Source organism: Pseudorasbora parva, chromosome 24, assembly GCF_024679245.1.
Source record: "Pseudorasbora parva isolate DD20220531a chromosome 24, ASM2467924v1, whole genome shotgun sequence".
NCBI lineage: Eukaryota > Metazoa > Chordata > Actinopteri > Cypriniformes > Gobionidae > Pseudorasbora > Pseudorasbora parva.
Genome location: NC_090195.1, coordinates 33,233,109 through 33,248,956, shown reverse-complemented (window position 1 = coordinate 33,248,956; position 15,848 = coordinate 33,233,109). Strand labels below are relative to the sequence as shown.

Here is a 15,848-nt window from a genome sequence, read left to right as displayed (position 1 = left end):
TGCTTATTCTAAATATTGATTGGGACTAGTACCTAGCGTCCCCCCCAAACCTACGCCATGGCCAGCGGGGTGGCCAGTGGGGTGGCCAGTGGGGTGGCCAGGGGTTCGCCAGGGGTGGCCGTGGCCACCCCTGGCCACCCCCTGGTGGCGCCACTGTTTTCAGCTTTGTCCAACACCTAGTCGTCTAATGGTTAGATGGAGGCCTGGAGAGGCCTACAAGCCAGTGTTTCGCACCCATTGTGAAATTTGGTGGAGGATCAGTGATGATCTGGGGTGCTTCAGCAGTGATTTTCCCTCACCTCCTACCACTGCTATACCCAGTAAAAGAAATGGACAGAGCTATCCCATTGACTTCAACGGCGGAAAAATGGGGCCAATCAGAGGCACTCACTTCCTGATGGCTGAGTGAACTGCGCAGGCTCAGACTGAGCTTGAGGACGTAGATGTGACGTAAGCAACCTGTCTGACAGCTGTAAGTCTTCTAGTAGTTGTGGAAAGTGAAATTTAAATCTTCTGCTTCTACGGGGCGATAGTGTAAGATACAAGGTAATGGAGCCTTTTATGCATTGTCATGTTTCTTTATAAATAAACAATGGACAAATGGAGTCTTTAAACGTCTCAGATGTAAAGTTATTCACTGTCAAAGTGTCTCAAAAATGAATGGGAGTCAATGGGATGCTAACAGCAGGTGATGGCTTGGTTAGCAATGGCCGCCCCTATGGGTGGAACGCTTTCCGAGTGCTAGATTACCCCCTTGGCTATACCCCTTCTATCCACAACTCTTCTTCTCCATTTTTTGGCAGTGTTTCTGTGGCAGAATTACAGCGCCACACACTGGCCTGCCATGTATACTACATCGTTTTGAGTCGGTTTCAGTGATCTCCTTTGTACGCAGATATTTCTTGAAACAAGGGGAAAAAAAGATTGGATTGGCAAAGCTTTGGCTTCGCGTAGAAGATGCAATTACCGACTAGCAAACCCTACATGAAAACCAAGACCTTAAATACACAAAACAATGAGTAGATAGACTGCAGGTGTGTACAATGTAACCATGACAACTGATAAGACACCGGGGAGAGCAGAAACCAAACAGGAAGAGAACATAGAAACAATGAATACAGAAAGCAATTCAACATAAAAGTCCATACTAAACAAAAAACCCAGAGCTGGGATCGTGACAGTTAGCCATACTCTGGGCTTTCAGCTGTACATTGAGGTTGCCAAACCAAGCTGCGATGCCATACCACAGAATACTCTCAACTACAGCATGGTAAAAAAGAAGCAACACTTTCTGTTTAACACCAAAGACCCTGAGTGTATGAAGACAATGTAGTTGGACCCTAGTACAGACATTTTCAACTGTAATACTCCATGCCAGTTTACTGTCAATGTGTATGCAATCTTTAAGTCAATCTGGGCTATATTCTGGTCACTGATGATGTCCACTGGTGGATGGTCGCCAATGGATTTGGGGTCAAACACCATCTTCACTGTTTTCTTAATGTTGATTGTGTTTGTGTCTGATATTGGACAAAGGATAGCTGTGTTGTCAGAGAGTTCCTCTGAGTCCACAAAATGTACTTCTTTGGCTGTGAGCGCAGAAAGTGGACTGTCTAGTGGACTTTGTTTTCAAGGGCTCAAGTCCCCTGCACAAGCACTGTTGAGTGTGCTTTGTCTGTGTGTACACAAAAATTGGGTTGCGCACTGATGGGGTGTGCAGATGTCTACGGACCCTCCTGATGACAAAAAGTCAAGTTCCTCCACACCAAACTCGTCCATTCATGTTTTTATGGACCGACGCTTTGTGCACTGGTGTGCAGTCATGATAGAACAGGAAGGGGCCGTCCACAAACTGTTCCCACAAAGTTAGGAGCATGAAATTGTCAAAAATGTCTTGGTATGCTGAAGCATTAAGAGTTCCTTTCACTGGAACTTAGGGGCCAAGCCCAGCAACCTCTGAAAAACAACAATTTAAAGCTCCATGAAAGCTCTATACACACTGTTCTTGAGCTCATCTGAAGGCCACAGAAGTTTGGAGGTCTGTAGCGATTGTCTCTGCAGAAAGTTGGCGACTTGTGCGCATTGTGGCCCTCAGCATACGCTGACCCCGCTCTGTGATTTTACATAGCCTACCACTTCGTGGCTGAGTTGCTGTTGTTCCCAGTTGCTTCCACTTTGTTATAATCCCACTAACAGTTGAGCGTGGAATATTTAGTAGTGAGGAAATGTCAGGAATGGACTTATTGCACAGGTGGCATCCTATCAAGGCCCCACGCTTGAGTTCACTGAGCTCCTGAGAGCGATTTATACACCTGTGGCCATGAAGTGATTGAACACCTTAATTCAATGATTTGGAGTGGTGTCCCAATATTTTCTGTAATATAGTGTATGTTAAGCTTGATGCTTTGATGTCTTGAGAAAATATTTAATAACTGACCATTGTTTTGAACTTCTTGTTTATTGAACATCACAGTCTGAATCATGCTGCTGGTCTAAATATCAGCACATCTGTGATTACCTGCAGCACTAGACACCCATACATACAGTAAGAGTGGTAGATGGCAACAGTTACAGCACATTTGGCAACAGGCTTCAGATGAAACCAGCAGAGGCATAAACAGACCACAAAGTGTCCATCCAGTGCGTGTCCCAGCAGCTTTACTTCTGGATGCTCTCCCAAATAATGACCACAGGTCAGTGAGAGCTTCAAAACATGCTGTTATCACGGACTAAACAAACACACTGCAATGTTACAACACCATTAATGTCCAGCTACAACATGAGTGGACAGATATACACTTGACCTAAAATAGCTTTCATATTTACATGTTTGCATATAATGAGCAAGCAAATATATGGTGTAACGTACATAGTCCAAAGCAGATTAGATGCGATTACAAGCAGAAAGAACAAAAACATTTAAAATAATGAAACATTAAAGTAAAAACATAAGACTTTCCACTTAATTTACATGCATTTCACAATTATGTGAGAAATGACAGCCACGCTAAATTGAAATTTAAAACCAGTGAATTCTGATTTAACAAAATGAGATGGCGGCTGATGATTACGAGGACTTATATTAACAATAACTTACATTGAACTTTTAGTTAACTGTGAGACCATGAGAATTATTATGGCTATAAGCTATTTTATAATGACTAAGACACTTTCTAAATATACTGCCTTTCCAGTGAGTTTGTAGCAGCTTTAATTCACCAGCAGATGTCAGTGTTGTTTAGTACCTGATACTAAAAGTCTAAACATAAATGTGGTGGGCTGAAAATTCACACTTCTCTGTCATTCCAGTAGATATTAAATTATCAAACCAGATATCTAAGCTTGAATGCTTAAACACAGTCATTTGTGCATGATTTTGCACTAACAGGTCTCAATATGATTTTTAATGCATTTATGAAGTCAACTAGGGCGTCAAAATCTATTGATTTCAAAACCCTCACTGATGTTTTTGCTTGGGAGGTGTATCTTTCATACATGTTACTTGGTTTGAAATGGTATACACCGAACAGGCATAACATGATAGGTGAAGTGAAAAACACTGATGATCTCTGTGAACATTTTGTCCTGAGTTTTTGTTAGAACCAGGAAAAATGGGCAAGCATATGGGATTTGAGAAAGTTTGACAAGAGCCAAATTGTAATGGCTAGACGACTGGGTCAGAGCCATCTCCAAAACTGCAGCTCTTGTGGGCTGTTCCCGGTCTGCAGTGGTCAGTATCTATCAAAAGTGCTCCAAGGAAGGACCAGTGGAGAACCGGCCACAGGGTCATGGGCGGCCAAGGCTCATTGATGCACGTGGAGAGCGAAGGCTGGCCCGTGTGGTCCGATCAAACAGACGAGATACTGGAGCTCAAACGCTCAAAAGCTGTCAGAAAACAGCATCTCAGTTTGTTGCGCATGGGGCTGCATAGCAGACCAGTCAGGGTGGTTAAAAAAACTTATTTTAAAGGGATATTTCACCCCAAAATAAAAATTGTGTCACTCATTTCGTTCCAAGCCCGTAAATCCTTTGTTCATCTTCAGACACAAATGAAGATATTTTTGATGAAATCCGAGAGCTCTCTGACCCCTCCTTGAACAGCAATTTAATAAAACCTTTCAATGTCCAGAAAGGTAGGAAAGAGATGGTTAAACTAGTCCATACTGAAATGAGTTTACAGCAAGTCACGTAACCAGTTTCTTTGTTTATTTGGACACAATAATTCTGATTTGACTGATGCATGACATGACATGAAATGACACGAGAACGCGGCACAGGTTACAGTGTGTGATTCTCTCACATTAGTGTGGAATGATAACACATCTGGATGGACATTTATATGGGAAAGTTGCTTGTATCTTATATAAAAATATATTACATTCAGTTTGTTGAAAAAAAGAACAAAAAGGAATGTATAAGCACCGTTCATGGCATAAACGGCTCATCATGTAACCGGCAGAAACACAATTATAACAGTGTTGCTCTTCACTAAAGTGGCGACTTCCTGCGGATTGACTGGTTGTAAAAGAATTAAGCAGATAATGATACTTTTTGGTTAGGTTGTGTACAATCACATTCTGAACATGTCTGCTTCATCAAAAGATTAATTAATTATGTTTTGCATAAAACAAATGCAGATTGTTTTTGCATTGCAACATTATTCTCAAGGCAAATTTGCATTTTTTTACAATCCAAAATATGAATTGCAGAGTAGAACTGAGCAAGACAATATGCTTAATTGTCATAAAAATAATGTGACAATGCAAACAAATCTTAAAGGGAACCTATTTTGCAAAATTCACTTTCATATTGTTTTTGAACATATTTGTGTCTGGAGAGTGTACAAAACCACATTATCGTGGTAAAACTCTATCCATGTTTGTTATTTTCCCTGTTAATCTGAAAGAGCGTCTCAAAATGAGCCGATCAGGAATGTATTACAATTTCGTCACATAGCACACGCCCCGCCCACGACTGGAAACGGATTTCCCCTATTAGCATAGCTCCGCCCCTCAGTGAGCTGTACACAGTCTGCCATGTTTATCTCCTTGCCAGAGCATTTAACAGCAGCATTCAAGTCAGAAATGTACTCTTATTAAAGCTACTTAAGTTATTCATTCAAGAGCAGTACGTGATTTTCTGTTGGTCTTTTGTTTTTTGATTTATATAAATAGCAAAATATAACCGTAGGTACTGTATATTACACTGCTGTCACTTTAATACATAGATCTAATACACATATTCAATGTCTTTACTTGCTGTTTACACTGACAGACCTAACAGACTGTGTTTATGTGAACTTTGAGTGTTTTTGAATTAACCTTGTGTGTATTTTAAGTGCAATAAGACGTGAAAGAGAAAATAAACTCTTATGATGATAAAGAACTGCAAAACCATCAAAACCAAACAGATGTTGTAGTTTTTGGCGGAGTATTCGAGGTACGAGTGTGATTCACCCTTTCAGCGTAAATCCCGCCCTGGAGCCGATTCTAAACATTTAATTGGCCATGTCAATCACCATATTGATTGCCTACACCCAACCCTGATCCCTAAACCTACCCGTCACTGTAACCTCAGCCAATGAAATTGGTTGCAGGACGGGATTTCCGCTGAACTGGTTTGGGGAATAAAAAAATCCTGTGAGGCATGACCTGCACAGGCTCTCTTCTGGAAAGGGGGCGGGAGCAGCAGCTAATTTGCATTTAAAGATACATGCACAAAAACAGGATGTTTTTCCTTCCACACAAAAATTGCCATTTACAACATGATATAATAAATGATCTGCGGGGTATTTAGAGGGACACATTCTGGGGACACCTGACACTTATATTACAAAAAAGGGTCCCTTTAATGGTCATAAAAATAATCGTCATTCTATTTATGCAACAACAACAAAAAAACACTTTTGGAACTTAATATGACTAGAAGCTGCTGATATTAATGAATCTGTAATATCTGACATATTAGTGATTAAATAATTACCTAACAATTTTAATAAACAATATCTTGCATTTTAATTATTATTCTTTCATTTTTTGTATAATTTCTCTGTCGTCCAAGTAGGATCAACTTGCATGTGAAAAATATGCATTTCAAGTGAAATGAAATTATATCTTTGAAGAACAAACTGTTGTGTTTACATATGTGATATTATTCCATATATTCCCCATTTCAGCCTGGATATTTATGCACGCAGTATTACACAACAAAAAACAATTAGACAATCAAAACTTCATCTTTAGCTTACATATTTGTAATGCTCAAAGTAGATCTAAAATATACTTTCATACATCAAAACAACATCTGCATATCAGGAATCAAATATCAATGGATATACTTGACAGCAAACATTGAAACTAACACAAAGGTTGCCTTCATTAGTAGAATCGTTATGGTAATGAGAGACCCTGAAATGGATTATGGGTACTGTAGTTTAACTCTGCGCTCCTCTGAGAAAAGCATCCCATCATGCCTCCTCTGTGGTGTAGACACGGTACATCAAAGTGACAATAATCGCGGCGACAGCTGGTATCAACCAGTTTGACCACCAGCTGAAACAAGAGACGAAGCAGAAGGTTTGGAACAAAACACTTAGTAATTAGCTTAAATTATTAATCGGATGCTTGCCGTTTCTGAACTACAATGGAAAGTTAAAATATAAGACAATGGACTCATTTGATGAGGCAAAAGTACATAAGAAAAAGGATTTCCTAAAAATATCAGTAATTCTATCTAAGCCATAATGTTATATACACAAATATACACGTACCTGGTTGTTTCCTGTACGGTTGTTACAAGTGATTCCTGTTCAACAGAAAACCAAATGCATGTTTAGGTGGTTCCACAAAAAATTTTGTTCGTTAAAAACAGGAAAATGGAGAAAAAAAAAAAAAGATTTGAAAAACGCTTTACGTACTGGTGGTTTGGCAATCTTATCCCTGTCATCCTGAGAGAAAGAAAGAGGAAGGGTGTGATTAACAAACAGGTTTTTCACACATTCATTTTATTAACAAAGCAAAATGAATCACCATGTCTTAGAGCATACACTGAATAAAAGACATGAATCAACTATAGTGGTTATATATACGGAAGTCCTCAAATCCCAGGCATTCTTACCCAAGCCAAATACTTAATTATTGTGAATTTTTATCTGACAAATAGGCATATTCTTGCTGGAAATTACACAAAAAGGAGACAAAAGAAAGTAAGACATTGTGTTAGAGATATTAATGAAGAATATTATTTATTTTTTATATTTTGTCAAAATATTTTTTTTTTTGGTCTTTGCACATTTCCATTGGGATTTTGGACTCATCCTCTACTGCACAGATCTCCAGGTCCTTGAGGTTGGAAGGCTTCCTTGCCATCACTCTGGTCTTCAGGGGTTTTGGATTGTCATCGTGTTGGAAGGTCCACAGCGTCCCCAGGCCAGGTTTCTCTGCAGAATGTCTGATGTTTTGCTCCAGAAGTCTTTTTTCATGATGCCATTTATTTTAGAAAGCTGCCTGGCCAATTGGCTGAAAAACACCCACATAGCATTATGTTCTCATCCCTTTGCTTGACCGGTGTGGGAATGGTGTTCTTGGGGCTCAATGCTTCTTTTTTTTTTACTCCAAACAAAAGTCATATCCCTATGTGCAAATCCCTCAATATTGGTCTCATTAGACCACAGAATCGATGACCAAAAGGCTTCTCCTTGTCCAGGTGAGCTTTTCTGTGCCTGTCTTTAAGCTGATTCCTCCATGTCTGCCTTGAAATATTGGTACCAGAATTAATCAGATTATTCATAATGGCTTTGTTGGTGATTCTTCTTAGCTTCCCGCACTACCAGTCTTGCCAGCACAGGGGTCACTTTTAACTTCCTAACATGTCCTTTTAGATTTTTTACAGTGTGAATATCCTTGAACTTTCCAACAATGCTTTGCAATGTAGCCACTGTACTTGAAAACATCTGGAAAAACCTTTGCAGTCTTTCCCTTTCTTGTGAGCTTCCACAAGCTCCTTGGCTTTAACCATGACTTGCAATTGACCAGAAGCTGACTAGCAAACAGGTGATTCAGCTGTTCTGAATGTATATTTTATAGACAAATTGAATGTTGCCAGGAGCATTTGGAACAGTGCAGATTGCATTTCCTGTGAATTTTGTGATAAAATATGGGCTATGAATCATTTTGGACGGAACATTTTGTCAAAATATAAAGAAGAAGAAAAAAAGTATATATATTTTTTATTAATCCTCGAGCAATGCCAATTGTGCCATTCTCACCAGTTCTCACAATAAACACCTTTCATACAGACCCAGATTACGGAGCACTCATTATCCAGCTGTACATACATCTGCGATATTCAGAGAAACCCCACAGCCGAAGCTATAACGCAGCTTTTCTTCCTCTTTAACGGTATATGCTCGAATGTATTTAAGATGGAATTAAATTGTATTATTTAATAATTCCATTATATAATTTTATACATGGATTATATAATACAATTAATGTAATATACTTTAATGTAATTGTAGTCATGTTATGCTGAACTATAACTTAACACAATTATAAAGCCATACAGAGTAAGGTCTTTTTGCAAATGTTTGGTTTCAGCTGCTCCTATATTTTTTAAATTTAGAAAAATAAATATTACGAAACCGTTGGTGAATTTTGATTTGTTCCTAAAAACGTTCGTAGCTTAGTGAATGAGACCCAATGTCTTACAGTCTTTGCCCACATTTCCTATAATTTACAGTCAGAAGATACACATTCGCCAAATATTTTTTTCCCTGGGTATGAATATTATTTGGGAATTATATTATTTAACTATATACAGTCATGTGAAAAAGATAGTACATCATTTTGAATTCTATGGTTTTATGTATCAGGACATTATAAAAAAATAATAATAATTGTTTTTAGCAGGTCTTAAAATTAGGCAAATACAAGCTCAAATGAACAACACCACATGACATATAGCATGCCATTTTTACACCCTATGATTCAATAGCCTGTAGAGACACTTTTAGCAGCAGTCACTTGAAGTTTAGATTAGGCATGTGCCGGTCTCAATTTTTCATGTTGCGATTAATTGCTGAAGTTTTATCACGGTATACGCTTTAAGAACTATTTTTGTAATAACAAAAATAATTGAATGTTTAAATACAATAATGCACCAAAAATATATACAGCTCTGGAAAAAAAATTAAGAGACCCCTTAACATTGAGAAATCAATGTTAAGTGGTCTCTTGATTTTTTTCAGAGCTGTAAAAGTACAATTTTCAAACAGATTAAAGTGCAAAAGAATTAGGCTATAAAGAACAACAGGTAGGCTTACAAATTACAATAAGGTCTCATTAGTTAATGCATTCACTAAGATTGAGCAAAAGCAACATTTGGTACAGAAAGTATAATGTTTTTGGTAATGTTAGTTAAGAAATACTGATCATTGTTAGTTTTATCTTAGGTCCATTAAAAAAGTTATTTTGATTTTGATTTTAATGTTATTAAACAATAACTAAGAAATTGACATTACTTAGAATAATTCATTCTTTATAAGTATTTTTCATTGTCAGTTTGGTAAAAATGAAGTTGGATGTCTCACAGTTTTACTGAACAATAACAAATAATTAGAACAGTTCTAATTATTAGGGCATGTTGTAGTCCAGATTAAAACATAAAAATGTTTAAGTTTGAAAATAAATAGCCTATTAAGTCTTTAAGTATTTGGTGCTGTGATGAACAACATTGAGATTACAAAAACGAATGGCTGTTTTAAAAACTACACCCGTTTTTTTGTTTGCTGGTTTCCGGGGTAACCGGCTGCATTCTGCAGTTCATCAGCGCCCTCTGCTGTCACTGAGCGGCACTTCAGCAGCGCGTCTCCTTCACCGGTTCAGTCATGTGCAAACGCACTTTGGGCTTGTTTATATCTGAGCGCTTCCCTTTGATGCAGAATACAGCGGTGTTCAGCATTTATACCGTTGATGGGCAAAGTATTCTTGTGTGCATTATAAATTGTTAATAAATTATTAACATATAATATATGGCACGATATTTTAAAGTGCCCACGATAACAATATCGTGAATATTCATTATCGTGATAAATCGCATTATCGTTTAAGTTTAGAACTAAGAGAATAAGTTAGAATAAGTTTAGACTAATAAGAATAATTTTCTGCATGACTTTAATAGTCTCTCACATCGTTCTGGAGAAATTTTGGCCCACTTTTCTTTACAATGTTGCTTCAGTTTATTGAGGTTTGTGGGCATTTGTGTACTTCGGATCATTGTCCTGTTGCATGGCCCAATATCAGCCAAGCTTTAGCTGTCGTACAGACGGCCTTACTCTTGAATACTTTGGTATACAGAGGAGTTCATGGCTGACCCAAATCATCATCCCTCCACCCCTGTGCTAGACGTCTAGTATGAGATGTTTGTGCTGATATGCTGTGTTTGGTTTTCACCAAACGTGGTGCTGTGCATTATGGCCAAATATCTCCAATTTAGTCTCATCTGTCCAAACAAAAGGCATTGTTCCAGGAGTCTTGAGGTTTGTTCAGATGCAACTTTGCAAACCTAAGCCATGCAGCTATATTCTTTTTTGAGAGAAGTTTTTCTCCTGGCAACCAAACATGCCATACCAGTCACGTCTTCTTCTAATTGTTCCGCCATAAACTTTAACATTTAACATGCTATCTGAGGCCTGTAGAGTCTGAGGTGTAGCTCTTGGGTGTTTGGTGATTTCTCTGAGCATTTCATGGTCTGACCTTGGGGTGAATTTGCTGAGATGACCACTCTGGGGAAGATTGGCAACTGTCTTGAATGTTTTCCAATTTGTGAACAATCTTCCTCACTGTAGAATGATGGACTAGTTAGGACTGCTACTTACCCTCTCAATTCCTATGGAAGCAGTAAGGATGCCTTTAGTATACATTACATCCTTAGTTCCTAGTGCATTACTTTCCATTTTGGTCTAGTTTTTGTTAAATAAACAATGACATGGTGTAATATGTCAATGTTGGTGTTTCTCTGAGGTTGTATTTGCCTATTTAGACCTGATTTTTTTTAATGATGTGCTAATACTGAAAACCATAGAATTCAAAAGAGTGAACTTTCATTTCCACACGATTGTACACGCTGTATTTAAAAATACAGTAAATATTGTGAAATATTAAAAATAAATTACTTTTCTATCTGAATGTTTTACATTTGTAATCTATTTCTGTGATTCATTACTCCCGTCTTCAGTGTCACATGATCCTTCAGAAACCATTATAATATGATGATTTGATGCTCAAGAAACATTTATGATTATTATCAATGTTGAAAACAGTTGGTTGTGCTGCTTCACATTTCTGCGGAGACCGTAATATATTTCAGGATGCTCTGATGATGATGATGATGATAGAAAGTTCAAAAGAACAGCATTAATTCGAAATCGCAATCTTTTGTAACATTATTAAAAAAAACATTATTGTGACGTTTAATCAATTTAAAGTGCCTTTGCTGAATTTGGAGTATGAATTTATTTCAAAGGTAATCTATATTCTATAAGTGTGTATTTCAAACTTTATTCTTAATATCATGTATATTATACTGAAAAACTATTTGCTATTATGAATCAAAATGTGTCTAAACATTTTGTCTATTTACTTGTTTATTTTGCATTTGGGGTCAAAAGACCCAGATAGCTTACATAAATAACATTTTAAGCCAATTAAGCAAAATATTCAAATAAACTTAAAGATAAAACCATCAACAGGTCAGAAAACACTTGATATTCTGTCCCCCTCACTTTTGAAATGATGGCTACGCCCCTGTCTATTCATGTAAAGAGTAGATAAAAACAGCACTCAAATATTATTGAAGAAATGTTAAAAGCCTTTATTTCATCATGGCTTTAATATTTTAAAACCAGATGACAAGTCCTGTACTAATGAGCCTTCGTCAGGGTGTGAGCCACAAACACAGTATGAGTTCTCTTAAAGGGATACGTCACCGCTTTTTCATATTAAACTGTTCTTCCCTGAACTAAAATGAGTTGATACATACCTCTCTTGTCTGAGTGCGTGCACTTAATCTCTCTGACGCACGGTGACGATCTGATAGCATTTAGCTTAGCTTAACAAAGTTTAATATGAAAAATCAGGGAAGTATCCCTTTAAGTTTATTAGTCATAATATTAGTCATCACCTGGTCACGCTGTACAGGACTAGGAGGAGAGAGAACATTAAAATAATACAAAGATAATGCATCTCACCCAATATATTGGCCTTATATCAGTTACATTTCCATTTTAGGCTATGTAGTTTTAATTTTTATTGTACTAAAGGTGCACTATGTAGTATTTTTGCAGTAAAATATCCAAAAACCACTAGGCCAGTGTTTTATATTTTGTTCAGCTGAGTACTTAAAATATCTCAAATATTTCCAACTATTTGTAAATTGTGGGAAAATTGCTATTTTAACTAAGGAGCCGGGACGTCTGAGCATAGCGTCTGAGTCGCCTGTCAATCGCGTCATATCTGTGTTAGCCTCAGTTTCCAGTTTTATTTGGTAGAAGCGCTTTACTCTTAGCAGTGTGAGCAAGTGTCACAGCAGCTGCTAAGCAAACGCACAGAGAAACGTCATAACATTATTTTTAGACACAATCAAATCTATTAATATGATAAACAGAGCTGTGTTTTTGTAATTAATTGCGCAACCCTAGTTTTAATGCATTTTTCTGGATATAGAGTATATTCACAAAGCACACAAGGTCTTCTTCACACTAATGCTCAACAATAACACTGATTTCTGGTGGACTTACTGGATGCAGTTCTCCTATGAGCATCGAACTGGCCATCTCGCGTGCATCTGTCGAGTGGCCCACATCTTCAAAACTCTCAGTGGCATCTCCACCCGCCTGCTCTCGCAGCACCTCCTCTCCTCCGGGGTGCTGTGGACATAATCAAATCCATCAGATCGATCATACAAACTAAACTCGAAAGCAAAGCCAGAGATGATGACTTATAATTCCCTTTTGACCTCGACTGGTCTTTGAAAACTGTTCTCTAGGAAATTATAAGTTGATTTAAGGCTACATCTACTACATTTATCCCGATATATTTTAAAACAGTGTTTTCATTTTAAAACGCTCTCCGTCCACATTAGCGTTATTAAACGTTTTCCAAAAGTTTCTTGTCCACACTGAAACGTCGGAAAACACTAAATTCACCTTACTGTGCTGCGTTAAACCTCATATAAGCTCACCGAGAGTACAGACATTTTCAGGTATCACACATTTCTTCCTGGGAAGATAATTTTATTAAGCACTCACTCACTGGGATATGTAGAGCGTGTAAAGTAACATATTTTACACATAGCACATAACGGGCACAATAGCGGTATTTATGAATGCCTATTGGTACAATATGCATCACATGACTAAACGTGTCATTGTTTTCAAATACCTTCGTGTTTTCACAGTGCACACTACGACGCAAAGACAACGTTTTCAAATGTATCTGCTTTGGAGAGCGTTTTCAAAAAGCTACATTTTCGTTGACTTAAAAACGCTGTATCAGTGTTGACGGAAGGCCAAAACAGAGAGAAAAATATACAATATAAAATATTTTCAAATGAAAACATATTAGTGTGGACATGGTGTAAGCGTCATCAGTGCACAGAGTCTTGCACAACTAATGGGGTTGATCAATTGATCAGCTTTGCTGATTAGTCAGCACAGATTATCGGCAAAAAATCAACACCGATAATTTATCCGTCCATTCCTAGATCAGCTGAGAAGGGTCTGCTGGCATTATACAGTACTAGAGTCAAATAAAACTATCACTGACGCCTCGTGGAGTTTGTTTTGACATGTGAAGCTGTGCACTACTGAACATGTTTTCATATCATTATAAAATAATTCATTTGTTGACAAGATCAGGTGCCATTATGATGCCAAGGACCCCCAAATATGAAGAATCTTTATGAGGGACCCCCTTCCTAAAATCCATCTATTTTTATGTATGAAAAAACATTTAAACTGTTAGATAATTAGTAAGTGTGACATTATATATCAACATATTATTGTTTCCCAATATAGATTTGCTATACTTAATGTTGGATGTATAAACCTGAAGAAGAACATTTTCAAATAAAAATGATTTGTACAAGAAACTTTCACATTTAAGACTTTCACAGATTACTGCCTGAAAACCCCAGTGAGCGAGATAAAGAAAGAAAAACTCGCTAAAGAGAAGTATGTACGCGATGTATACGACAAGAAAGAAGAGAAACATCTACAAATGATGACACCGCTAGAATGTTCGGTAGACTTGTTGATACACTTTGAGGACGCTAACATTAGTAGCATGGGTAAAACAATGTGACAAAAATACACACAATTGTTACAAACTTTTGCATTAGTTTATATCCAGCTGGTCATTGTTATGAATTTGTTTTGCAGTGAAGTGGCATATTTAAAGCTAGAGATATGAGAAAACTAACTGTATCGACAGAAACAAATCAGAAATGCATTCGATTTCAGTTTTTTTATTTTATTATTGTCACTGTAATACATGTAACTGTTCTAAAACAGAAGCGAATAAAATGTGAGAGTTTACATATAATATACAAACGCGTCTAATTTCAATGCTACGACCTTTGTGTAGATATTAAAATGGCCATCTTTAAGCAGGGCTGTTTGGATTTATATGAAATGGAAACACTTTACAATCCATCTGTAACATATTCTAAGGTTCATTGATAATTTCAACATTTACTAATACATTTTTTTCTTTTTAAAGTTGTTTCTCTTAACATTAGTTAATGCACTATGAACTAGCATGAATTAACAATGTATAATACATTTTTATATTTAAAAAGTACAGTACTTTTTAATAGTTTAGTACTGTTTTTCAATTTTTGTAATAAAGTTTAGCACTACTTTATGTGTTATGTTAGTTTTTATTCAATATCTATTTTAAAAACTATCGGTTGTATTACCTTATGTGCTTATTGTATTACCTCTAATTACCTTATGTGCACTTTTAGAGCTAGCATGAGTAAAATTACTAGAATAGGAGGTTCTAGATCTAGATAATGTGGAAAGAGGTGAAATGTTAGAGTGGTTATCTGATCATTACTGCAAGGTAGATGGTGGTGCAACTAAAGCTTTACATATCAATCTGATCACCAAAAGCAAATTTAATCAAAAATAACTGTGCATCTGATTGTTTAACTTTATTGCCAATTTCACACCAAACAATTAAGTGTTGGTAAGTGTTGTAATTAAATCACCTAAGAACACTTGGCAAAGGTCACTTGCTTTAAGCAGTGTAAACTTTAGTGTTTGATTGAGTGAGCTGATTTTTTCAATGTTTTCATTTATTAACTTTATGCATTATAATGCATTATGATCTCTCTCTCTCTCTCTCTGTCTGTGTATATATATCACACAATTCCAACTCAACGATGATTTGTTTACAGTATACACAATGCAATACACATAATGCATGCATTACAAAACAATGCCATTGTGCGGGTGTTAACTGTGTTTGGCACCAAACTGAACATTTGAGTGTCTATTTTTAAAACTCACCTCCTCGAGAAACTTTGTGACGTCGTACACTTTATTATGAATGATAATCCATGTGCTTTTAAAAGAGTTCCGTTCCTCCACCTCTGACAAACGATAATATTTAACACCCTTTTCGTCGGTTCCGTTGTTTTCCATTGGTTTGTTTAAATGTGTGTTATTTGTTCAGAAGGCTAAAGAACCTCTTATAAGTTCGACTGCAAAACGTTAACTTCACCTACTTCAAAACTGGACTTACTAACAATTGTATTTCCCAACTCGCCAGGCAACGCCCATTCCG

General features: G+C 37.0%; 1 protein-coding gene across 1 annotated transcript; it reads right to left on the bottom strand.

Annotated features, from left to right (window-relative positions):
• Positions 1-4,184: 4,184 nt before the first annotated feature.
• cyb5a (cytochrome b5 type A (microsomal)) lies at positions 4,185-15,841 on the bottom strand. Its single transcript, XM_067434323.1, has 5 exons — positions 15,572-15,841; positions 12,797-12,925; positions 6,917-6,946; positions 6,770-6,804; positions 4,185-6,551 (listed from the first exon to the last, which is right to left on the bottom strand). The coding sequence occupies exons 1-5, from the start codon at positions 15,704-15,706 to the stop codon at positions 6,467-6,469; spliced, it is 414 nt and encodes a 137-aa protein (XP_067290424.1). The 5' UTR covers positions 15,707-15,841; the 3' UTR covers positions 4,185-6,466.
• Between the last annotated feature and the right edge of the window lie 7 nt (positions 15,842-15,848).